Source organism: Homarus americanus, unplaced genomic scaffold (assembly GCF_018991925.1).
Source record: "Homarus americanus isolate GMGI-L3 unplaced genomic scaffold, GMGI_Hamer_2.0 scaffold34360, whole genome shotgun sequence".
NCBI classification, from domain to species: domain Eukaryota; kingdom Metazoa; phylum Arthropoda; class Malacostraca; order Decapoda; family Nephropidae; genus Homarus; species Homarus americanus.
Window position 1 is genome coordinate 5,777,862 of NW_024739403.1, and position 26,461 is coordinate 5,804,322.

The following is a 26,461-nucleotide window of genomic DNA, read 5'->3' on the forward strand; positions in this document are numbered from 1 at the left end:
TGTTAATTATAAGGAAAATTTCTCTTGCCATTTTTCAAATATGAAGTATTGTGTATATTTTCTCTTACTTCTTTCAAATCAGAATACATTTTGGATTAGTTATGATAGTTTAGTACTGTAATTAGATACAAGATCAATAAAAATCACTTGTAGGAAATATTTGGGTAGAGTGAGAAGTTAAATAGGAAAGTTTTTCTGTAGGTTGATTGATTGATTTTTTTAATGGACAAGAAATTATAAGGTCACAGACCCTTATGAATAACTTAAGTTTCCTGCATGCATCTCTCTTATGACAGAGCTCTCCTTGACACTAATCAGATAGTGTTGGTAAAGTCAGCATACTTTTCTAATCATACTTTGAGTCCAGAGATGTCCATTGACATGTTGGTTGTCTGGAAGACCAAGGAGTCAGCAGAGTCAGGGATCAGTTGATTCTTCAGTCTGGATCTGTGTGTGTGGAAACACCAGAAATGCCTGAAGTATAGTTAACAAGTGCCACTGTTAAAGAATGTGACCTGTATTTTGTGTAGTACAGTACTGTATGTAACTGGGGTGCCCTTAATGGTGAGGGTTTAACTCTTGGTTTTGTTAATAGAATAGCTATACAGTACAGTACTGTATACACACTTTGCTACCACAAGGCACCTATAGTGGATACCAGCAGAAATATACATACTGTACCTGTATAATAAATACATTGAAATTGCTGCTAATTGAATTTTATGTTCAAATTATTTCACATTTTCTAAGATATTTTTGGGGAGGCTGCATTGATAGGAATGAAAGCAAATTGGCTGCTCAATGTGTGATTGTGTTTAGGTGTTCACAGCTCATGGATCCAGACTGGAGGATCGGTTGATCTTTGACTGTTTTCTCTTGGGTCTTCCTGACAACTAGCAAGCCATTTGAAATCTTTGGACTCTGATTATAAGCAGGAGAGTAAGGTGATTATACAGTACTAGCTGCCCTACTTCTATATGGTAAGGGATATGGTAGGCTCTGCTATAAGGAAAATGTATGCTTTAAAGATGAGTCTCTCATCTGTGGCCTTCGACCATAAGAAGGAATTCGTGGATTCACTTTCCATATTGTTAGTGGATAAGAGAATTTTAAATAATTTACCAAAGATTTCCTTGCTACTCACTTTCCCTAAATGCCTTTTCATGTTGATTTCTATTTTTTTTGTTAAAGCTGACAAAATTGATTAGTTAAGAAAGAAAAACTGTATATGTTCTTTAATTCTAATCCATCTTGTATGAGAAGCCTCCCGCTAGGTGCTGCAAGCTGTCATTATCAGTGATACTATTATTTATTTATAATAAAACTTATATTTTTTTAATTTTGCCCATTCCAGAGTGGTAGTTCATTTTTTCATACATTATTAATTTTAGGATTATGGTATCTTATTTATTGTATACTTGTGAACTTTGGTTATTCATATATTGTCACGAAAATCTTCATAAACTAGACCTCATAATGTATTCATTACATTTTCGTGAATGATCTCATGGTTTCACAAATGGTATTACTTCAGTAAATTCACTTTGCACAATTATATACTGAACAGTATTAATTAATCTATACTAATTTTTATGACATAGAGGGAGGATCAAGAAAAATCTCATGTTGTACTGTGATGACCTAGTGATGATGACATTGTTATAACACTTTGGCTCCAGTCCTGTAAGATTTATGGCTATATCTGCTCCAGGTGTGGTGCGATTTTGCACTCATATGTGTCAGATTAAGATTGAAGAAAATTGTGTAGTAAAACAAAATAAGATATTTCATTGTTATATGCAAGGCATACATGGAGCTAGTGGGGGATATTAATGTGTTCATGCCTCAAAATGAGGTAAGTGTGATATTTTAAGTGAAGTACCGGTAGCACTGAAATCTTAGGGGCAAATTAAGTTGGGCCATCAGAATAAAATATAATGCTTGGTCTAGGATCAAGCTTGTATGTGATTGCCAGAGTACTACATTGGATGGATTAAAGATAAAGCCAAAGAAAAGAGCCATAGATGGATGAGTGCATAAAAGATCATAAAAAGTAATTTTGTGCCATTTTATTTTCACTCTTATGCCCTGGGCAAATTATTAGAGCTAAGTAGCCTAAGAATACTTTAGTTCACTAAAATTTAAATGGGAATATTCAGTAAATTGATAAATGAAAAGAAAATTTGATATTGATGTGTCTAAAGTAACATTGATGGGAATTTAGTTTGCCGCATTAGAATGTAAGGATTATGGCTCAAGCATAAGTGAAGGGGATGGAGGATTCCTCTTCTTCATCAAATGGTTACCCAAGGCTGAAGGCTGTCTTGTTACTCCTTTATCAAGAAGTTCTGTCCTACATCTTGTAAGGAAATTCAGAAGTCATATATTTAGATTGAACTCATTTTGCAAGTAAAGTGTGAAAATATTTTCATTGTCACAAGGAGCATAATGAGCTATCACACTGGGAATGGGCATTTACTGAGTATACTTTGTTAAGATTTATAATACAGTATACATATATGTATTTAGATAGTTTTCCTTATTCAAAGCACTGGCAATAATGCTAGGTGATAAAGAAAGAAATATTTGAACTCACATAGTATTAAGCAAATTAAGAGTCAAAGTAGTTAGCAGTCATAACTCAGTACTCAGAGGGTACTTCCTATTAACTCTGGCATGTGGTTTTGAACACTGCCAGTATATCATCACTACCTTCAATTCATTTACCATCTTTCCTAGTTTTTATTATAAGTTATTATCATTATCATTTTTGTTACTGCCATTTTCAATATACTGTACAATAATTTGTTGCTCCCTCTTCAGCATTTTGACACTCCTCGTGTGGGTGTTTTAGTTATGATCTGTTGATTTTGTGTTTTATTACTGGTTAGCAAAGTCTGTAGATGATGTAGTTTAGCAGTGCCACATTTGGATTGCTGTTTTTATATATATTTGACATAAAGCATTATTATTGTGCCCAAATAGTACAGTTATTGATTTTATCATGTGATTGATTCATAGATTTTAGTCACTTCTTGTTGAACCATAAGTTATTGATGATGATGATGCTATTGCTCTTTCACTATCATAGTTTAGTTTAAGATGTCTTCCTTTTTCATTGATAATGTATATTAAATATATCCAGTAAGGTGTTATGTCTTATTATTTGCATAATGCTTTTTTTATTTATATTTTTGCTTCAAAACCTTTTAAAAATAGATTTAGATTTTACAGCTTTAAAATTTTTATTTTTGTTGTCGATGATTATGGAAAACCCAAATAAGTACTACCTTGCATTTCTGAGTATTATTGCTTAAAGTTTGTAATAGTGCAGACGTAAAAATGGGGATTCCAAAATAGTGGAAATCTAAACAAGCTGTCATTATGGTCACAGCAAGACTGTCTCACCTAGTAAGGCATACCTCAGTCACAAGTCTTTATCTCCACCTTAAATTTTAGTACTCATATGTAAACATATATATTTACTCTTACTGCACTTACAGTTGAGATTGTTATGCAATTTTTAATTTATGTATCATAAAGCTGCAGTTACGTTCATTATTGAAAAATAACAATTCTTATTTCAACCTCCAACATTTGTAAATCAATCATTATATTACAAATATAATTCTTCCTACTTGGATGTATATGAACTTAAGTACCTGAATTATCAGTTAATGAGTAATTTGTATTGGCAGCAACACAGATATACAGTACAGTATCTAGGATTAGTTCCTTATGAGCAGCTAATATACTTATAAGTAATTATAGATAGTAAACTTTTGGCAATACATGAGCAGTGCATTATCTTGACTTTATTTATAACAAATAATAGTCAAATGGACATGCAAGATCCTTTGCCAAACATTTCTGTTGCTTCGAAGTGTTAACACTTGATGGTGTGGAGATGTTTGGGCACTAGCAGAAATGTTTGGGGAAGACTCCACATATGGTCACGCTTCAAGTCAAGGAGGCTCAAGGCATCCAAGAACAGATAGATAGGAAGATTGAAGTGTTATGTGAGTGGTTATGATTTATGGTCAGTTGAGAACACCTGCAGTAATTTTAAGTTACTGTTGGTAATTGCTGCATCTGTTGCTCGGAAATATGAGGGTAATGCTGCGGTTGCTGCTGCTGCTTGTGGCTTGTATCTTCCAGTTTTAGCTCTGGCTTGGCTTAAAGAAAAATGATTTACAATATTTTTGGAATCCACCATCTTTTTTTTTTTTTTTTCAAGCTAATAGTGGTGACACTGTGTGTGAGTTTGAGCCTTAAAAAAGTAGTCATGTGTACTGCTCTCATGTTTTGTCTGTCACTGAGAATTCTGATCATTCTGCTGTTTGTCTGTTACAAGGTTCATATTCAGCACCTGCGTCTGTGTATAGTCGTTTTCTTTCTTATTATGCATTCCAGATACATTCCACTCTTCACTTTGTGAGCTTCATAGTTACAGCGGAGACTAAAGTATTGATACATTGTGATATGAGAAATGTCAATTATTACTTCTTCAAAGACAATATAGTTATTATATTAGCTAGAATATTGATATTATTGCCTTGTGTATATAACTTGTATTTTTGAACTTGGGACATGAGCCTTAAAACAGTGGTACAGACCCCTGTAGATAGACAGTTTTCATGTAAATATATAAATTTTGTGATTGTACTTTGTGTTTGACTGAAAATCCTTTTTATGAAGTACTGTAGTAACTGTCTTGTACGGTATTCTTTTAATAATTGATGTAGTTTTAACAGTTCTTGGCTGTACATGCTCCTTTAGATCATTACAATTCTGATTGGTTTGCATATTGATGATAGAAGGTGAAATACTGTAACAATAAGACAGACTTTTCTACAAAGATATTTTCTGAAATAAAATATGAATTCCCATAATAAAATGTGATGTCTTAACTGTTGTTTAATGCTGCAAACTACTAGGAGCTAAAGGAAAAGGTAATCTTTGGTAAAAAGTTTTCAGGCACTGTAATGCACACCAGCAACCTGTAAATTCAGTTGAAATAATAATTTATTTTGAATTGTATTTTTATGCTAGGATAGGATTTAAATAGTTGATTTTTAGTGTAAGGAAAACTTTAATATAAAAGGTTGCTGATCATTATGAAATGCTATTGTAATCTCTACACTGTGTTCTTAATGTTCATTTTACCTAATTTAAAAGAAGATGAGCAATTGTTCCCTCTCTTCCCTCTGATAGCTGCCGCTACTTTTGTAGACGTCACTGCATGCTGCCTCTGTTGTAGATCACATAACAAGGAGAACAATGTTCACGTTGAAACAGTTTTTACGTAGTTCTTCATTCCAGTAGTTAATTCCTTTTAAGCTAAATATCCCCTTAGAAAGAAAACTGAACTGTTTTAACTAAACTTAATGAAATGCATCCAGAGATCTGACATCTCCAACATTTGCTAATATTGATAGTATGGTTTCCATAAAAGTTGACTTACATTTTTAACAAGTGCATTCATAATTTTGACAGCATGTTGACATCTTGCTTCTGTTACTCATAGAGGCTTACAAGAATTTTTCCCCATTTTGTGAAGTAAGTCAACAGCAGAACTTCCCGCAAAGGTAACTCATAACGTTGCATTTACATTCTAGTTGAATGTGTAGTCCAAGATCACATTGATAAGATAGGATTTTATAAATCAATAAATATCTACTTTGGTGTACAGCTAGTTTTCTGATGTTATATACATGTATAATTAACTTTAATAATAACTGTTATTACATAGGACTTCTAGTTGATGAAGTGGAAGGTTGATCCCTTAACTTAGCAAGATTAGTGGGGTATTATGGCCTATGATATATATAGAGCTGGTCACTCCACCTCTCTTCTCACTCTGATTTACCACCTCTTGGAATATATCAAAATATATACAGTATATTTATTTTTTGGTTTCATCAACTTAAAAGATCTAAGAAATTTTATCATCATATTACAGTGCATGATGATCATTTAAAAAAAATATATTCATTACAGCTATGCAGTATTTAGATTCCCTCTCATTAATACTTAAAAATGATAACACCCTTATAAATGCACTGTGATATCCCTGATAGTAAAACACTAAAAATACCTCTGAATCATAATGTATACTGTATCTTTACAGCCCCCCTTCAACCACCAAGTTTCCTAATGAACCTCTTGTAGAGACGAAGGCTGATTCTACAATCAGGACGCAAGAGGATGTTAAAAAGACTGACACTGAAGAGAATGTTCAAAACACTGGTGAGTTTGAAAAGGATCATGAACAGGTGGGCAAGGATAATGATGAGGGCAATGAAGGTGGTGGTGGAGATGAAGGGGATGGTAAAAGCAATAAAGGAACACTAAAGAGGAAAAGCAAGGAAGAAAGGGAGAAGAAGAAGCTAGATAAAGAGGCAGAGAAGTTTATGAAGGAATTGGAAAGGAAGGAAAAAGGAGCAGAGAAAAAGGAAAAAGCTAGGGAGAAGAAGGAGAAAGATGTAGAGAAGAAAGGAAAGGAAAAAGAAAGAAAAGATCAAAATAAACAGGAGAAAAAAGAGAAAGAAAAGCAAATAAAAGATGAGAGAAAAACAAACGAAAAGGAGAAAAACGAGAAGCAGCAGAATGCAGCAGAAGTAGATGAAAATGGAGACAACAAGAGGAACACTTTGGGTCCAGGTGAAAAAGAGAACAAAACTGAATATAGAGAAAATGAAGAGGATCCTCGGATGGGCACCTTAAATAGACTCTCCGCACTCTTCCGATTCAGTAAGTTAAACAGTAAGAGTTACAAATGTGAGGAGGAGGAAGAAGATTGTGAATGTAAGAGTAAACAGTTGCAGGTTGCCTTCCCTGATCCTGAAGCTCCACCTCTTCCCCCAAAGCCTTCACCTAACTCCCCTGTCATGAAGAATGTAGGGACAAGAGTAGATATATAGAAATTTATAAGACTATGCATTCACAATGTCATATTTCATATTTATTTTATATTTATTTGTATTATTTGGGTTGATCATTGGTTTTGTTTGATTTCCTCTTGACTTTTACCCCCTTGACTTTGATGCATTTCACTTGTTGTGTACATACTGTTTCACTAACATCATAAATATAAAATTTTATCTCACCAATACAGATGTATTGCCATAAAATTTTTAGTGCCAGAATATTGATAGAATTGTGAAATAATACTTCCTGGTATATGTACCTAAAGATCTTAGTTGCTATTTATTTACGGTATTATATTTCCAATAAGCTCATTTTTTTAAGGATTGGAGAGAGCTGTGTACACCCACACCTCAAAATACCAGGCCAACACACAGGTCATATGTCCTGGTGCTATACAAATATTTTTTAAAGCTACTTGAAAAACTTTTGAATATTTCTAAATACTGTAGATACTTTGATGAAAACTAAGATGAAAAATCAAACCATTTCTAAAAAATTCTGGTTTAGCAGCGACTTGCTTCATATTGATGAATAAACCAAAAATTAAAAAATAAGAGGTAATGTACTTTATACCTTCATCCCCTTCAACTGTGTCTAGATATAAGTTAATGTTTTGTATGAATAAATTTAAGGAGCATGTGCTGGGGTGCGCATGTAGCTACATATTGTTTTAACATCAACAACTATAGTATCTCTACACTAACCGGGCCCATAAACCACGCCCCCCTTCTGTACTAATAGCTGATTGGTTCATAGAAAATTCAAACTAAATGTGTCACAATTGGTAAGCAGACCTGTTATTATCTAAAATAATGTTGAATATATGAACTATCAAAATGCAAATCATTTCAAGGCATTAGCACTTCAGAGAGGATGTTAGAAAGTTTTAAATATTTATCATAAACGGTCAATATAAATACGTGCTTATACACGCGCAGTCTGGGGGAGGTAAGACGCTCAGTGGAACCAATCAGCTATTTGTATCTATAGACGAGGAGCGTGGCTCATGGGCCAGGTTAGCGTGGAAAGGGTATAGCTACTGTAAGCATTCCAGCCAAGAAGGTAACACTGACACATGGTATACCAATAAAGGATGTTAGCATTTTTTTATATTACAAAAGTGAGGTACAGTTGTTTTTTCTTTTTTTTCTTTAAGTAAAAAATAAGAATTATATAATATGGTGAGGGTATTGATAAGAAATAAGTTGAAGGTTAATGGTACAAAAAAGGAAGCAAGAGAAAGGGATAAGAAAAGAATATTGTGAGTGGAAAAAATAAATCATTGTACAACATGTTTTGTGTTCCACAATGGATTAGTTCTTTAAATTTAAGTTAACTGCCTAAAGGTGTATTAACATTACACACATATATATATATATATATATATATATATATATATATATATATATATATATATATATATATATATATATATATATATATATATATATATATATATATATATATATATATATATATATATATATATATATATATATATATATATATATATATATATATATATATATATATATATATATATATATATAGTTGTATTTAGAACAATTTAGTTGAAATAGAATGCTTTAAAATATAAACTTTACAAAAAAAAATCAAATGCATGCCTCTATAAGGGAGTGAACAAATACTTATGTGTTTTGATATTTTTTATAAGCAAACTGTGTAGTGAAAGGTCACTTTCCTGTATGGATCAGTGATTTCAATATTTTCTCATTTTATTTACAGTTATACAATGTTAAACTCATTTTTGTCAAAACTTTGTGGTGCTCAAACTTTGTACTGTTCACAAATTAGTGAACCTAACCTAATTACCAAAGTGGTATGCTACCGGTATTCATTGTCTTCATGATGCTGATGATAACCTAGGTTAACCTGTCACTATATCTGAACTTTTTCAGGAGGGTCTGTTCACAGGTTCAAAGTTGTCTCAGTGCTGTATTTTGGAGCTTGTGTATTACAGAGGACATTAATAGACTTTTGGGCTCAATCATTTCCTGACTTTGAACTTATAAGATGACCTCCAAATATAGTTTGAGGGTCATCTTAAACATTCAGTGTTCATATAACATTGGTTTCTGGATGCAATGACTCTATTAATGTCTACTGTATTGTGCAAACTTTCAACATCTGCAATGAGTTTGTAAGTTCAATGAGATTTATTGTCACCTACTTTATTATAGGTCATTGGAGTACTATATAACTTTGAATACAATTTTGACTGATTGTTAAACATATGTCCCTTAAAGATTTGTCAATATCTCTGTTGTTTAATGGTGTCTTCAGATTAACAAAAGTGAAAAAAAATTTGGTAGAGAGTACCATGCAAACAGTTCATCTGAAGGGAAATGAGGACTAATATATCAATGTAAATCATAATACAGCAGTGCCTGTTATTTTGAGGAATGGGTGTAATTAAGCAAATGTTCACTATTTTATTTCGGCCATTTTAATCCTGTTATTGTATATTAATAAAGTTAGATCATTTATAGTCTGATGGAGAATGTGGTCTTCCATTATTACACAGGTGTGCTGTGTGAGATGTAGGTGATGAGACATCTCCAATACCTAATCTATTGACAGCTTGATATTTAATATATTTAATCAATATTTTGTTTGCTGCTAATCATTTTATTTTAACATTTCTTAATCAATTAATAATACAGGCAGTCCCTGAGTTACGAACGCCCGACTTACGAACCAGTCCCAATTACAGTACTATATACATAACCAAAATCTGTAAGTAAAATCCCATTTTATACATTATTGTTTATCATCACTCTCTTTACAGTACCGGTACTCCTTGTTTAGCATTAATTTGCTTTACATTAATTCACTTTAGCTGATAGTTTGACTCACTGGGAAGGGGGAAAAACTGGGGATGATGTGGCCTGTGAGATAACTAAGTTATGCATGTTGCCATTGTTACATGTAATGAAACTATAAAAGTTGTGGAAAAGTCATTACAGTAGACCCTCGCCAACTGCGGATTTTCCATCCGTAGATTCCGGGTGTCCACGGTTTTTACTCTTTAAAACACCGATATACCATTTCACCAATCACAGCATTGAATTTCGAGTATCCGCAAATTAGTGTGGCATCTTTATCCCTCCGCAGTCTAATATACTCTGCCATAAATGTGAGGAATAAATAAAACTATTACTGTACTGTACTACTTAATACATGTAAAAGAAAATAAAAAAAATTACATTGCCATTTGGAAATTGTTTCACTAAGGACACAGGAGACAGGAGTGTGCTCCTCCCTCCTGCTCCCACGATAATTTTTTACCTTATGATAACCATTTATTTTGTTTATTTTATTTTATATTTTTTGCACACTGTATGAAGGATTGTGTGTGTATATAACGGTACAAAAATTTAATAAAATTATATACAGTATACTGTATCTACTCGAAACTACGAGTTGAAAAAGAACAATAACGCAACTCACAGCTTGGTGTGGTAGGGGGAGAGCTAGTGGGATGTAGCTATAGGGACAGTTTAACTTGGCGACCTGCCAAGTCCACATACACACACACTCACGTACACTTCATACATATACACACCCATGCTCTTCATTTTTCTTATTTTATAGCAACATGCCATCGCCATGGAGATGGACTGTAAAATTTATACAGTAAACCGTCCCAATACCGAACTAATTCTTGCAAGCCCAGTCCGTTATTGGAAGGATTCTGTTCTTGAGAATGTCTGCTATTGAGAAGTCCATTATTGAGATATTGAGAGGTTTACTGTATTACTATTTAATTTATATTAAGTTATTTTATATATACAATATTTGACTCAAAACTATTTAAATTTACAATGCAGGTATTGTTTAGTGGAGGATCGGGCAACTTATGCTTTGATGAGTGTTATCTGCAGCCATGGAGCCTAACCCCATATTTCCCATATGCTTTTAATCTTGCCAACCCCAGATTTGCCAACAACAACATTTTTCAGGAACCTAACCCCCACGGTTGGCAAGGGACCACTACTACTGCTGTACACTACTCTAATGCGGCTTAGAAATAAAGATGATATAATATAAATAATAAAATAAGAAAAATAAAGAGCATAGGTGTGTGTATGTGGAGGCAGTGGGCTGTAACTGCATTGCCAGCTCAGCCATACTCCCTCCCCTGATGTGATGTCATGGCATACACACAGCGTGGCAGCAGCCACCTGTCTCTGCATCAGCCTGGCTGAACAGTTTCACGTCACCCAGAGGATGGTTTGAGTGTAGAAGGTACAATATTTTGGACATAAAATATGTACTATTGTATTTTATGATATGCTATAGTATTTCAATTTTATTGTTAATAGCAATTTTTTTTAATTTATGATGTTTGCAATTTGAAATTTGTTCAAATTAGGCACACCTTATGCTCACTAAATCATTGAGCTCTGAACCACATCATTTATACAATATAGAAATTTTAGTGTTAATAAATCAATCATTTAACTTTAAAACCATTTATAACAAACTCGTTTATTATTATTATTAGGGAGTACAGTACTGTACTCCATGTTTACTGCCCTGCCATTTGAACCTGTTGTTTGCCCTCTGTGCTTCGTTGTTATCCCTCGTTTAGTAATAATTTAGCTTAACGTTAGTTTTTTCAGCAATGCAACCCCTTCGTTAAATGAGGGATACCTGTATTTACATAACAGTATTTTCTTAAAGCTTACGGTTTTAAAGCTTGCGTCCCTTGGAAACTCATGGATTGCCATGGAAAATAAATAAAATAAATCTGAGGCTGTGTGCCAGGGATCAAGAGGAGTCAACACTACAGGACAGTACAGATTAACATATTTCCCAGGTCATAAGCTGCACCCTATAATTAGCAAAGGTATATTTGGGAAAAATAATTTTTGCAGATTTAATAGCCTACTGTACTGGCAAAGCCAAATCACTGGCTATATGGTATCATGTTTCTCACTACCACAGCTCACTATCACTGTGTGGACCTAATGTCCATACAGTGTTATTTCATGTTTGTTTATTTATTTATGTTATTTCATATTTATTATATTGTCTTATGCATACATAATGTTGTTACATGTGCATATAGCTACAGTATTTATCTATGTATTTTGCACACTCCTGGGACTGGCATGAAAAACTCGCGTATTTTGCTTTCTCACGGGGTCCGTTTTACCTAACCCCAGCGAGCTTTAAAGAATACTGTATTTAAAATGTAGTGGATATTATTGTTTTATATGGGCAGGGTTGTGATTTAGCCTAACCTAACCTATGAAATTAACACTGTTCTGACTTACAAACAGATTTTTCTGACGAACAGGGTCCAGGAACATAACCCGTTCAGCGTTCACAGCTCGGGGACTGCCTTTATAAAAAATTTAGGTAACTTGTCCTATTTATAAATTTAAAAGAAAAATTCTACTGTATACAATATTATGTATTTAATTGTATTGTACTGTACTGTACAGTACAGGTACAGTACATTGTTTTTGGAGACTCCATTCTGTCATGAGAAAGTATAGAGAATATTTTTTCGAACCAAGTATTATAGTTTTAGAGATATTCTGTAAACTGTAGCCCCTTTACTCAGTTTCATATCCTTTTTTTTTTGTTTTTATTCTTTCTTTTTTTTGTTGATTGATAAAGGTGGGTCAGACCATAGTTTCATGCACTATTTAGTTAGAATTATATTTTAGGCCAGTGTTCTCTTTGTGTTCTATTATATACTGTACAGTACTTTTTTGCAGAAAAATAGCAAGTATATACTGTACAGTACATTATAAAGTAAAAAAAACAAAACAAGTGATTACAGGTTTCAGTACTACTACTTCTTTGCTTATTATGATAATCATCCAGCTATGATACAATGATATGAGTTATTAGGGATATCACCTTCACTGGTGAGTTTTGAGGTGACTAAATTGGCCGATACGGGACCGGTAGAGTTGCAAATGTGGAGGGCTACATCTAGTGCGGGAGGGGCAGTGGCAGCATCTTTCCGGCGTTGGCGCTTGTCTGCCTCAGTTTGCAGTTGGGCTAACTCGAAAGTATTGACACCTTCTCATGTGGTGCTCCTCCAAGCGTTACGATGTGGAGTAATCGACTCCCAGGTGGGGGGGGGGAGGTCGATTTGGCAGTTTTTCAGGTTTGTCTTAAGACTATCCTTATACCTGTTCAGTTTTGCCTTCCAGCGTTACGTTTACTGTTTGTTAGGTGACTGTATGGTAGCTGCTTTGGCAGTCTACTATCGCCCATGCGGGTAACATGGTAAGTCCAGCGTAGTTGTTCATGAATAATGGTAGTCTCGATGCTCCTACAGTTGGTGTTAGCATGAAAACTGGCATTTGTTTTCTTGTCTTCCCAGCAAACACGGAGGATGGAACATAGACTACTTTGGTGAAAGTTTTCAAGTGCCTGGAGGTGCCTCCTGTATGTGGCCCATGTCTCGCTGCCAAATAGCAGGGTGGGAAGGACCACTGCTCGATATACGTGTAACTTTGTAGATAATTTCAGCTCCCTACAGCTGAAGACACGGTTTCGGAGTCTGCCAAAGGCTTGAGATACACATCTGATCCAATGCTGAATCTCTTCATCAATGTCGGCGGTGTTGGACAGGTGGGAGCCGAGATACCGAAAGTGGGTAACATTAGAGAGGGTAGTACCGTTAAGCTGGATGGATGGTGGAGGTATGTCTGAACCTGGGGCAGGTTGAAAGAAAATCTGAGTCTTACGTACATTCACCTTAGGGCCGAAGTGTGCCTACGCATCTGTGTAAGTGTTCAGGATCTCCTATAGGTCATGTTCAGTGTGAGCAACAAGGGTGAGGTCGTCTGCGTACTGGAGTTCAGTAATGGAAGCTGCCGACACCTTTGCTCTTAACCGGAGTCGTTTTATGTTGAAAAGACCCTTCGTCCGGTACTCTATGTCCACCCCGCTGGCTAAATTGGCACTAGCACGAGTAAGGAAGGCAGCCAAGAAAATGGATAAGAGAGTTGGTGCCAGTACACACCCCTGTTTAACCCCCATTTGGATGGGGAAGAACTCAGACTGGGTGCCATCGTGGAGTTGCCTCACAATGGCGATGAATTTTGGTGGGCAGCGTTCGTTAGGTCGATGAAAGCCATGTACAGGTCATGACGCTGTTCTCTGCACTTTTCCTGTATCTGACGGGCAGCAAATTTCATGTCAGTGGTGCCACATGATGGTCTAAAGCCACATTGAGATTCTGGGAGGAAGCTTTCCACTTCAGGAAGAAGTCTGTTTAGGAGGACTCAGGCGATAATATTGCCAGCTACAGACAACAGCGAGATCCCGCGGTAGTTGCCACAGTCTGACCGGTCTCCCTTGTTCTTATAAATATTGAAAATGGAGGCGTCTTTAAGAGCTTGGGGGATTTCCTCCTTTTCCTATATATTCTCCAGGAGAGAGTGAAGACGGCTGGTAAGCAGAGGTCCTCCTGTTTTATACACCTTGGCTGGAATTCCATCAGGCCCTGAGGCTTTGTTATTTTTCATGTGTTTGATGGCAGTAGCTACCTCATCCAGGGATGGAGGATAGCTGAGGTGGGTCAGCTCTGGATTGTGAGGGACTTGCTGGGTAGTCAGGACAACCACATCGGTGTTTCGGTTGAGCAGTGAATGGTAGTGCCCTTTCCAGCACCGAAGAAGGCCTTCATCGTCTTTAATTATGGAGTTACCGTCAGATGAGCGAAGGGGGGCTGCGCCACGAGTGATTGGCCCATAAAATGTTAAAGTGGAATTGAAAAATTCGCTCATCTTGTGCTGATCTGCAAATTTTTGTGTTTCACGTGCTTCATTTTTAAACCAGTCGTTCTTTAGATTGCGAAGCTCCCGCTGGGCCACCGCTTTCTTCTTGTGGAAGGTATCAGCTTTGGTCCAAGACTGAGGGTTGTTCTGCCAGTCAGTTAAAGCAGTACGTTTATCATCGATGAGAACAGTGGTCCCTCGGTTAATGAAATTTCGGTTAACGTATTACCTTCCATAAGAATCTTCATTTCAGTTAACAAACAAAAATTCGATTAATGGAATTCTTATGAAAATGTTTCGACATGCTTTGGCTTGCTCACCAGCTGGAAGATTAGTCCACCAATACAGAAATAAGTTCTAGGGCTTACATTCGTTAAAATTGGAGTAAATATCAAGGAGGTTGTACTATTCAATAATTTTCCAAGTTTTATATTAAAATTTTTAGTACAGTTGGTCCTCACATTAAGCGGTCCCGCATTCCGCGTTTCACCGTTAACGCGGTGCCTTGCCAGAACCTAACATTCTCACATTCCGCGGTCGCGAACGCCATTACGCGGAGAGTGTCCGGCGCGACGCTATTTTTAGATTTTCCCCACGCGCCACCCGCCTGCCCGCCTGCCTGCCTCTCCCTCCTCCTCCCTCCTCCCTCCGCTTGGGCAAGCGGCGCGGTAAGGTTGCGCAGTGTGTCTTTGTTGCGTTATCACTGACGTCATATGACGTACAAGACCTGTGATTGGCCATGCATCCCTACCCTCCTCTGCTGCTAGCTGTAATTGGCTTAAAGTATTATGACGTGTCCACCTGGGGGAGGGAGGGAGGGAGGAAAGACGACGCTTGACCTAGCCTCGACAGTTTCATCCCTCAAGGCCACTCCGTGTTAACGCGCATCCATTGTTCCGTAAAATGGCTTCTGCCGGACCACCACCCCCAGAGAAAAACCTTTCCTTACCTGGACCCAGCGGCACTAAGCCAAAGAAGACACGACGTTCCTTAAGCTACGAGGTGAAGTACCAAATTATTCAAGATTTGGAGAAAGGAACACGGCAAGTTGATCTCGCGCGCCAGCATGGCGTCAACGAATCTACGATTCGCACGATCAAGAAGGATGCAGCCAAGATCAAAGAGCACATGAAAATCACAAAGTCTGCAGGTGCTTCTATGATCAAGTATTTTCACAACCAGGTGCTTCTCAAGACAGAAAAATTACTTGTGAGGTACTTGGTGCGTCAGGCGCGACGGAACATGGCGGTCGACACGCGCTCTGTGAAGGACTACGCACGTGAACTGTACATGGCAGTGGCACGAAAGATGGGAATTACAGAGCCCAAACCCTTTACTGCTTCCTCTGGGTGGTTACAGAGGTTTAAGATCCGGAACAAGATCACCAATATAAACATTGGTGGTGAAGAAGCGAGTGCTGATCGTGCTGCGGCTCGGGAATTTCCTCCGTTTTTACGTGAGATTATGGAGGAAGGACAGTACAGTGACGACCAGGTGTTTAACATGGACGAATCTGGTCTTTTCTGGAGAAAACTACCTTCCAAGTCCTACATTGTGAAGAATGCCAGCAGGATTCGGGGCCGGAAAATGCAGAAGGAACGCATCACCGTCCTGTTTGCCACCAATGCCTCCGGTACCTGTAAGCTCAAGTTATCGGTGATCCACACAGCACGCAAGCCGCACGCCTACAAAACCATGGACATGACCAAGCTAAATGTCCACTGGCTGACAGCACGTAAGGCATGGATGTTCTCTACACTGTCCCTCTCCTGGTTTGATGACTGTTTTGTTCCCGATGTAAAGAAATTCTGTGAGCAACAGAATGTCCCATTTAATATTTTGTTGCTGCTGGACAACGCACCAGGACACTCGCCCCTACTGTTAGATCGTCACCCCAACGTAAAAGTGGTCTTCCTTCCTCCCAACACTACGTCTATATTACAGCCCATGGACCAGGAGTTGATTTGCAATGTGAAAGCTGCATTCTCAACAAAAAAATTCCAGCTCCTGAACGACTACACCAACACCAGGGAAGAGTTGCGTGACCTGAGTGACACCACCACCGATAGCAAGAGCGACGAAGATGAGGAACAACGGTTAGAACAGCAAAAAATACTCTTCAAACAATTCTGGAGAGTATTTAACATCAAGAAAGCTGTGGACATCTTGGTGGAGTCATGGGATCAGCTGTCTATTGCTACAATTCGTCACGCATGGAGACATGTGTTGCATGGAATACCAGGTGAGAGGAGGAGTCAATCTGTGACTGGTGAGGTTCAGAATGTTGCAGTAGCAGTGGACCTTGCCAGAGAAGCTGCGCAGACTGTTACAGTTCCAGGCTTCTCCGAGACCACCAACGACGACATCCTGGAGGTGATCAGAGATCCTGAAGTGACTGCCGACGAGATGATGGAAGAAGAACACGTCAGTGAAGAGGAGGAAGAAGGTGCTTCAGTCTCCGAAGAACACAATTTAAGTCATAGTGATATTAAGGGTGCCATGGAGTGTGCAGAGAAGATGAAGTCCTTCCTTTCCCGCGACAATGACGATGACCACTATGAAGTCTTCCATAACCGGCTGGTGCAGGCTATGGAGCCGTACATCAAGGTGTATCACGACAACATCAACGCCAGCCAGCAGCAAAGCATAACAGATTTCTTCACCCGCAACCCACCACAGCCAGCCCAAGCCAGTGATAGTGACAGTGAAGTTGACTTTGAGGGATTTGTCAGGGAAGCCCTGACAACTGTAAGTGACAGTGATGATGATTCACCTAGTAATGGTGATTCACCTGAGGGGCAGTAATCTGCCCTCTGCCTCGGAACCAGCCTCCATCCCCGTATGCCGACCCATCTCTTCTACTACCGTAAGTGTTACACAAAATTTTTAGTTTTTTAACCTATTCTTTATTTGTCCTATGTTAACCTTTATCTTTCCTAACCTAACCTCTTCTATATTACTTGTTTTTTCATACCATTATAAAGTTAAGATAAAATTTTTACTACAACATAGTTGTGTGTCGTCAAAAAGTGGAGTTTGGGGATCGGCCTGGACTCCATTTCAATTAATCCCATATGTTATGTTGTTCACTTTACGCGTTCCTCACTTTCCGCGGGACCCTCCGGGTTACATTAACCGCGTAATGTGAGGACCAACTGTAATTTTAACACTTATCTAACATAATTGCAGTACAGGGAACTAGTTTTTGGTGTGCCCATCAGCCACTTCACTCACCCACCAAGGCCTCAGTTTGTTTCTCTGTTCAGTGGAGGAAACATCTTGCTTGTGGGTCTCTTGAACACAGAGTATTTTTACATTTTTACAGTTCAATTATTGGTCATTCTGAAATTTATTTAACATATTGACAATATATAGTGCAGTGCAGTGTTGATTTAAAGAAAATAATCTTGAATTACACCTAGTGAACTTAAAATTTTATGGGTGAAATAATGGCATCAAGCATGGGGTGATTTCTCTTCCACCCCCCACTTCCTTCTCTTCTCCCTTCTCCTCCACCCCCACTTCTAATTCCCATCATCATCAACCAGGAGCCTTCTACATACACACCTCAAAGTAAGTGTACTTTACTGCATTTTTTTTACTTTGTATGTAATTTTCTTTGAGCTGGAACCAATTACCCAAAATCCCATTGAAACAATGGTTTCGGTTAACGAACGACCTTCTGGAACGAATTGTGTTCGTTAACCGAGGGACCACTGTACATTGATTGCCGGGTCATTTTCATCAAACCAGTCCTGGTGTATTCTTTCGATCTGGCCAAGGGTCTCTCTGCAGGTTTTTGTCGTGACAGTGTTGAGAATATCCCGTTCGGCACTGGGATTTGCGTTATTCGCTGTTAGGTTGTTTATCAGCCCATGTTTGAGCTGCTCTCTGAAAGCAGGTGCTACTGCTGGATCCTCCAGGCACTAAGTGTTAAAACCTCTTCTGGAGGCTTGCTGCCTTCGCTGTTTTGGCGCAACGTGAGGTGAGAGCTTGGCTCTGACAAGCTGATGATCAGTGTCACAGTGGTCTGAGCCACGCATGGCACGGGTGGTGAGGACATCTCGGCGATCTCTTTCTCTGACAATGATGTAGTCAATAAGATGCCACTGTTTGGATCGTGGGTGTTGCCACGAACCCTTGAACTTGGAGGCCTGGCTAAACAAGGTATTGGAGATAGTGAGGTTGTGTTGCAGCACACCTACTGAGGAGGAGTAGGCCATTGGGATTATACTTGCCTAGTTCATTTCTCCCTATGTTTCCCTGCCAAATGTTAGCATCTCTGCCAACTCTGGCATTGAAGTCACCAAGGAGCACAACCTTGTCTTCTCTGGGGATAAAGGTTAGCACTCTATCGAGGTCAGCGTAAAAGGCCTCCTTGATGTCATCCTCTGCATCCAGTGTTGGGGTGTATGCACTGATTAAAAAGGCATAACGTGAGTGATTCAGTGGGACTCGAAGCGTCATGAGGCGCTCGTTGATCCCAATAGGTATTTCAGTTAGCCTGTGTAGGATGCGTTGGCGGATGGCAAAGCCAACTCCATAAATGCTGTTTCTCTCCGCAGCAGGCTTACCCTTCCAGAAGAAGGTATAACCAGACCCCCGTTCTGTGAGGTGACCCTCATCTGGGAGCCGGGACTCACTAATGGCTGCTATGTCGATATTATACCAAGCCAGCTCTTTTGCCACAAGAGCAGTTCTTCTTTCAGAATGCTCATTCGTGCCAATATCCAGAAGGGTCCTGACATTCTATGCAGTGACCATAAGAGGTTGTAAAGTTTGTTTTTGTTTGGATCTGTGATTTTGATTGTGTTTTCGACTGCATAAGGATGACCTTACTGGGTGCAGTTGCCCAGTCAGGTTGGTTTTTAGGGAGACTATGTTTAGGGAACCTTTTCTAGCCCCTTCCCCATGTGGGGTGAGCAGAGTGGCTCCTCGAAAAGGCTGCTCAGTCGCACAGACAGGACCAGATTGCACTGCTGCCTAGATCCCAGTGCATAAACAATCATCTTTACTGTGCCGCCCATGTGCAGAGTTGTGACTAGAGACTCCAAGCAATCATCTCTGCCTGTCCCCATCACCACTCGTCTATCACCATAGAACTTTTGAGGGGATAGGGGTTTTGTTGATGATGAGAGGTATGTTGAGCTGGATGATGGCTGCGCGTGAGTTGATTTATGTGGTGACTCCCCACTGGTGAGGCAGGAGCACAGGCTGCAACCACACATCTTGGTTCTCCCTTTTCCTGATTCAGTGGTGCAAATGTTGCAATGACTGGGGAGAGGGAGAGTTTCAGTACACTACAATACAAAGCGCTTTTCCTGTATTGTGTAGTAAAAGAGGTTAATGGAAGAGTGGTGGGGAGAGGAATAAGTTTAGTGTATAATCATAGAGATAATTGGCAATTAAGTCAGCTCCTGTTTGTAAATGATATAACTGTACTTTAATGGATGATACAGGAGAAACGTTATGAAAATATTAGTGAATAAGTTGGGAAGTGTGTACATGAGGAGGTTGAGATTGAATGTAAACAAAATAAAGGTGATGAAAATGATGTACAAAAGCAATATGTGAAGAAATATTTTCTTGATTGGTGATAGATTGGAGGAGGTGTAAGCAAATAGAATGGTGTAATGAAATTAACAGGTAGACTGATAAATGTATGGAGAGAGAAAACCATGTCAGAGAAGGCAATGGCAGGGATATACAAGAAAATTTTTGAACCAATATCATTATGATGGATGAAGCAAGGACTCTGGATGCAAGAGAAAGGAACAAATTGAAATCATTCGATATACTGTGCTTGAGAACAACAGGTGTAAATAGGTGTAGCGAATAAAAGATACAGAAATACTGTAAGGTAATTGTGGTGTGAAATTGGAAGAACGTATGAGCTGAGAGTTCTGAGGGTATTTACAGTTGGTATGGATGTATTAAGAGAATAAGAAGTGAAGATTGATATTAGAGTATAAACCAGACATGGATGGAGAAAGGGAGAGAGGAAGACCGAGTAAAAAGTTGGAGGGTAGAGTGAAGGTTGCATTAGAAATAAGGGAACGGATATCCAGGAAGAAACATTGTGAGGAAAAGTGGAGGAAAGGCGTGCTATCATCAGGTAATCATGGCTAACCCATGCAAGCGTGGAAAATGGCTGTAAAATGTAAACGTTGATGATGATAATGAATAAATAAATAACAAAATATAAAGTGAAATTGTGCGTGTATAATGCTCATTCCCATCCACCCTGCTTTAAGCGATAAAAGACTTGAAAAAAGAAAAGAAAAGTCAATGGTTTTCAAAAGTTAATCGGATCAATCTACCCACTCATTAATACTGTATAAGAAAACCAAGATATTTCTTTCTTCAGATTTAAACTTACTCCAATTATTGTGTGGAAAAACTTTAGCACAAAATCCCCTTACAACATCACAGGAATCTGATATGTCCATCAGATATCAGAAATTGTTAGGTATTATTAATCTTCATCATCTTCCCACTTGATGAGTCCAATGAACGTGCTTTAGGATTATGTGGATATGTACTCCTCAAGTAATAAGTGACTCTAGCATTCTGGCCTACCTTTAACAATATCACTTCCTCTACTTAATACTGTACAAGCAGTATCATATGGAGTTTCATTATGAAGTAATACATGTTATTTTTCTCATTAAGTAATGAAAGAAAAAATATTAGTAGTGCAAGTTATAACCAAGAGGTTTTGTTTTGTGTTTTACAAGAAATTCTGGACTTGATAAAAGTTACTCTTCGAAACGGCTCTAGCCAAAGGTTACGTAATAGAATTATTTTCTAAACTTTTCTTCTTTAAATCTGTTTCCCATCTATGCATATAAATAATATTTTCCTCATTGGCCTGAATAATTGGTGCAGAGTAGTTTCACATTTGAGAGATTTCTGGGTATATTGGGCCGAATTTTCCAATCCCAGGAAAAAATTGCACATCCTCAGAATTTTCCGTCTAAATTATGCATCTTGCGCCACTACTACGGAGGCTTAACTGCAGTCGGACAGACGCAGAGCTGTATTTATTTAAACAAACTACTGTACACATACAATACAGTACTGTATACAGTATTGTAAAAAACTAAATATACCTATGTATACACAATACCTGTACTGTACTCACCAACAGATGCTGTTGTCTTGAGCTTGTGATGCAGGCAAGTCAAATGGTGTTATGATGATACAGGATGGCTTGCTTTTTCCTGTACCACCTACAATACTAGGGCATCTGGTGCTGTCACTCTGCTGTGCCTCTATGAAGGAGGGATTATACACACACCATTTACTGTAGTATACATACACCCTCTACACACTAGCCTACAATAGGCATACACTGTCCACTCTTGTTATGTACAGTACTGTACATACAGTAATTTCACACTTCTTGAATGTACAGTACAGTATACATAAGTGTAATCACTTTTTACATCTTAACATTGCTTTAATGGTATTCTTGGCTGATTGTATCCTGGTACAGTAATGTACAGTACTGCACAACACACATCGTATGTGAAAACAGCAATGAGCAACGAACAAGCTTGTATAATGCAGCAGACAGTGAACTAAAAGTGTTGGGAAGCTTGAGTGTGAGGAGATAGGCTGTGAGATATATCAGCCAATCATATGCATTCCATGAAGTCACATGACAGTAGTAGCCAATCGTAGCTCATGAGCACTCTGAGCCTACCCACCAACACTCTCGGCACGTGTCGGCACATGTTACAATCTCAGAAATTCTTATGAATACCTGGAACGTAGAGATTTTCTTGGAATGCAATTTTTTTTCTCCTGACTAATGGAAAGTTCCAAGGATCGAAGATTCTGGCTACCGTAATGGGGAGATTACTGTGTCATTCTCTCTATACAGGTAGTATACTGTATGTAATGCCTGCTTCCCTCTTACCAGTAACTAAATTCACTGGAGGGATGACCACATCAGAAAGCTGCTTTATGCTGTTATAACACTCACCTTATCTGTTCATCACAGCCTCTAGGAATTTCACCAAACATGATAATATTGATTCTAAAATGTCAAGTGTATAAACTATTGTATTTGATATGACCTGTTTCATTTCTTACTCTGTTAAATCTTGTTGTACAGTACAAGGCTTACTGGAAAATTAACATATTAAGGCAAGAAAAGAAGCTATTCTAAACACTTAAGAGGTGGTATGAAGTTTTTTACCCAACCAATTACAGCACCTGTATTATACTTCTCTCACTGGCTTTTCTCAACGTTTACCAAGAAATCCATTTCCTCGTGATGCAGTATCATCAGATCACCGCATGTCTACTAATATGGGCACTTAAAGTGTATTTATTTTTTATTACTCTGAATGCATTTACAAAAATTCAAGTTACACATTCACACCCTTCCAAGATTCTTCTATGACTGTGATGAAAAGTTAAGTTTTCTTGATCTCATTTTTCATACCCTAATATTTATATTTCCAGCAGCATCAAATACACATTTTTTTCTGTTTTTAACTACTGTATAACTTGGGGGGGATTACACGCACCAGGGTCCTATGAGGAACTAATATTTATCTATTTATTCTCTATTTGAGTCAGTATCACCACATTAATTGAATGCTAATTTGATTGATCATGAAGCTCCAAATTTAATTCTTCTTGAAGTTCTTAAGTTGATCTATTAATGAAACTCCATTTATTGCTCCATTTTCATAAACAATTCTTTTCCTCCGTGTATGGTTTGTAGTCATTCCTCTAGTCTGATGAACTGTGTAGTTCAGCTGTATTCAATTCACTTTCTAACCCTATTTTGTGTATAGATTAGCAGCTACTATATAACATTATACACTATTTATAATGAGTTTGTATAATACCCCATAGATTGCAGAGGAAATTAAATTTGAAAATGTATGGTAAAAAAAGCTTCGTGAAATATTTTGCATGATTATACTTGTATTTGAGTAGTGTTAAAGATGAGTTATACCAATGGACCAGAATAACATATTAAATAGCTCTTTAGATATTAATATTTAATCTGAAATATAATTATAATTTTGTCAAGGATATACTTGTGGTTCTGTACTGTATAAGCTTGAATAACATCACAGATTGAGAATTTTTAACACTAACACTCTGTAAATATGTAAACTTGTAACCCATAATTTGGTGTAGTTGATTTTAGGATTTGATTGGCTTTTGTACAGAAAGTCTTTAAACTGTAATAATTAATAGGACAATCTAGTATTTACAGTACATGGTATTTTTTACATGAATGTAATTATCTAACAGTGAGTGCATGCTCAGTGAAGCTAAATAAGGGATTAATCCTTAACCTCTTCACTATGGGGATGCCACTTTTCATATTTTATTGGCTAATGCCAGACTATTTCATTCAGGAGAGAAGGGACCTCATACACAAGTGGTTAAGGAATTCTCATGTGATATTTTCATAGCACAGTAAAGTTTAAGAGGAGCAAGATGTTATAAAAGTTAATAGTGCAATATGCCTCATTCCTTGTACCATACTGAAATTATCCAATTCGTACATTTTTTTTTTTTTTTTAATTTACAGCAGAAGCATATGCCTTGGTTTACCCTCAGCCTACAACCTCTAGCTGGGTGTTAGCTGCATACTCATATGCCTACCGGGTAATTGTTTTATGAAGGTCTTTGAGTTGTTTGCCTTCATCCAACTGCTATTATGGTGCTTTAGAATACAAGAGTAAAAAACATATTTAATTACATTTACCCAGAAGCTTTATTTATTGGTAAGTGATTCTTTTATTTGAGACTTTATTGTTTATGAGGAAATTTAGTCAGTTATTTTATAAAAAAACAGTTTGTGAAAGTTACTGTAGCTGATCTATATATGTAATTACACTTTTTTAAATTTGTGTTATAATGTGTGTGCAGTGCGATAAACACTTTCTAAGGTGGTGAATAATTTAAGTACAGTATTTAACTGTTAACCCAGGTCATCAAGAAGCTAAGTAAATTATTTCATATGATAATTAGTATTTTATGTGCATATATCCACCTTCTCAATCCCATACACACTGAGTGAATTAGTGCACAAAACCACTAAGAAAAATTATAAATGAAATACCTGTACACTACTGCAGTGACAAAAGAAAAAATAATAATTAAAGTGGGTAAGTAAACACGTTTATCCAATACAAAAGCTATAGGTAATGAAACTAGGTCTATTTATATCCTCAAATTTATTCTCAGACCATTTTGATCACAGCTTAAAAGCCATATTAACAATGGTTTAGTAAGTCGTGAACATTACCCCCAGTTGTTACTTTGCCAACTTCAAGTATGTTTTCTCATGTTTCAGTAGTAATGATCTGCATTAATTAGTTGGGAGGAAACTGGTTACATAAACATTTATCTGTTATTATAAATATTAACTTTCAATTTAGTAACGGTAGATATGAGATTAGATAATTTAAGTTAATTTAGATGTTATACTAGAAAAAGGATCATTTTAAAGATGTGTCCTTGAGAGACCAGAACTGATCAACCAATCCATACAGGAGTCTATAGTAATTACAGTATACTGTAGTAGGTGCATATACTGTATTGAGGTAAAATTTGATGCATTTGAATTATTCGCAAATCATATCAGATTGACTCCATTTTCTACATGTACAGTACACTTGTTAATTTATTTATATTTACATATAATCCACAGAAGATGTGTTTCTTACTAAAAATCTTAAATATGGAATTTTGAGCCAAGCTAATACTGTAGTGCTTCTTTTCATATATTTTTTTTAATTGGTATACTGTATTATATTCATATGTTGTATGTACTGTATTAAATTAAGATCTCCAGTGTCAACTAAGTATAAAGTGATTATTTTTTTATTTTCAGCACTTATTCCACTTAATAAGTAGGTAATTAGGTATCTAAATTGACTGTCAGTAGTATTCCTTCAAGTCTTGGAGAAAACCTCTCATTTCTGCAAATTGGTTTTATTCACTGAATGCAAATTGAGTTGCATGGCAAATGCAGGAAAATTAGATACCGTAGGCACATTTGGACAATCAAGTGTGTGCTTTGGTAGTACAATACTGTAACGGTACATAAACTTGTAATTAAATTTTTGTTCATGGGACAGGATAATACTTTAATAACACAGAAAATAACATGTTGGTCTTTTACTAATACTTAAGAAATACTGTATCTTCAAGACCTTATTACAGTATTTTCAAGGAAAAGTTTATTAATGCTGTATATATTGCACACTCGTCAAGAGTCATCATTATAGTACTGTACTCCAAACCACAAAGTTAACACAATAAATCAAAATAACCAAAACTTAATGCAATACAATAAATCAATGTAACCTTACAATTTAACACAATAAATTAAGGTTAGTTACCAAATTTAACATAAAATCAAAGCAATGCAATAATCTTTATTCAGAATTAGTTTACATGGCTAATGCAGTACTACTGTACATTATGAAGAAATCAATCACTGATGCAGTTTTATCATCCAAATTATCTACTGTATTCTATTTGCCTTGGATGGGGTTAAGCAAAACTATATTGTATTGTAGTGATCATTTTATTTATGTCTATGTTTATGCTTCGATAAACATTCAACAAGGCGAGACTATTTAATGTCATATTTCATTGTAGAGCACAGGTAACTTTTGAAAATTCTCATTCGACTGATGGAACACTTGGATTTGCATGAAGTGACTGGTAAGGTTGCACTGATTTGGGGCATAATATATAATATGTTCAGATTA

General features: G+C 37.0%; 1 protein-coding gene across 4 annotated transcripts in view; it reads left to right on the forward strand.

Moving 5' to 3' along the window:
- Positions 1-8,288, forward strand: part of LOC121874566 (PH and SEC7 domain-containing protein-like) — an 84,410-nt gene extending 76,122 nt beyond the window's left edge. For 3 of the 4 annotated variants that reach the window (XM_042378760.1, XM_042378763.1, XM_042378761.1), the window contains one exon: positions 6,131-8,288. In XM_042378760.1, coding sequence (XP_042234694.1) covers positions 6,131-6,923 — 793 coding nt within the window. In that variant the 3' untranslated portion in view covers positions 6,924-8,288. Of the gene's footprint in view, positions 1-4,937; positions 4,953-6,130 lie in introns of all 4 variants that reach the window. The other variant, XM_042378762.1, reaches the window with a different exon arrangement.
- Positions 8,289-26,461: the final 18,173 nt, after the last annotated feature.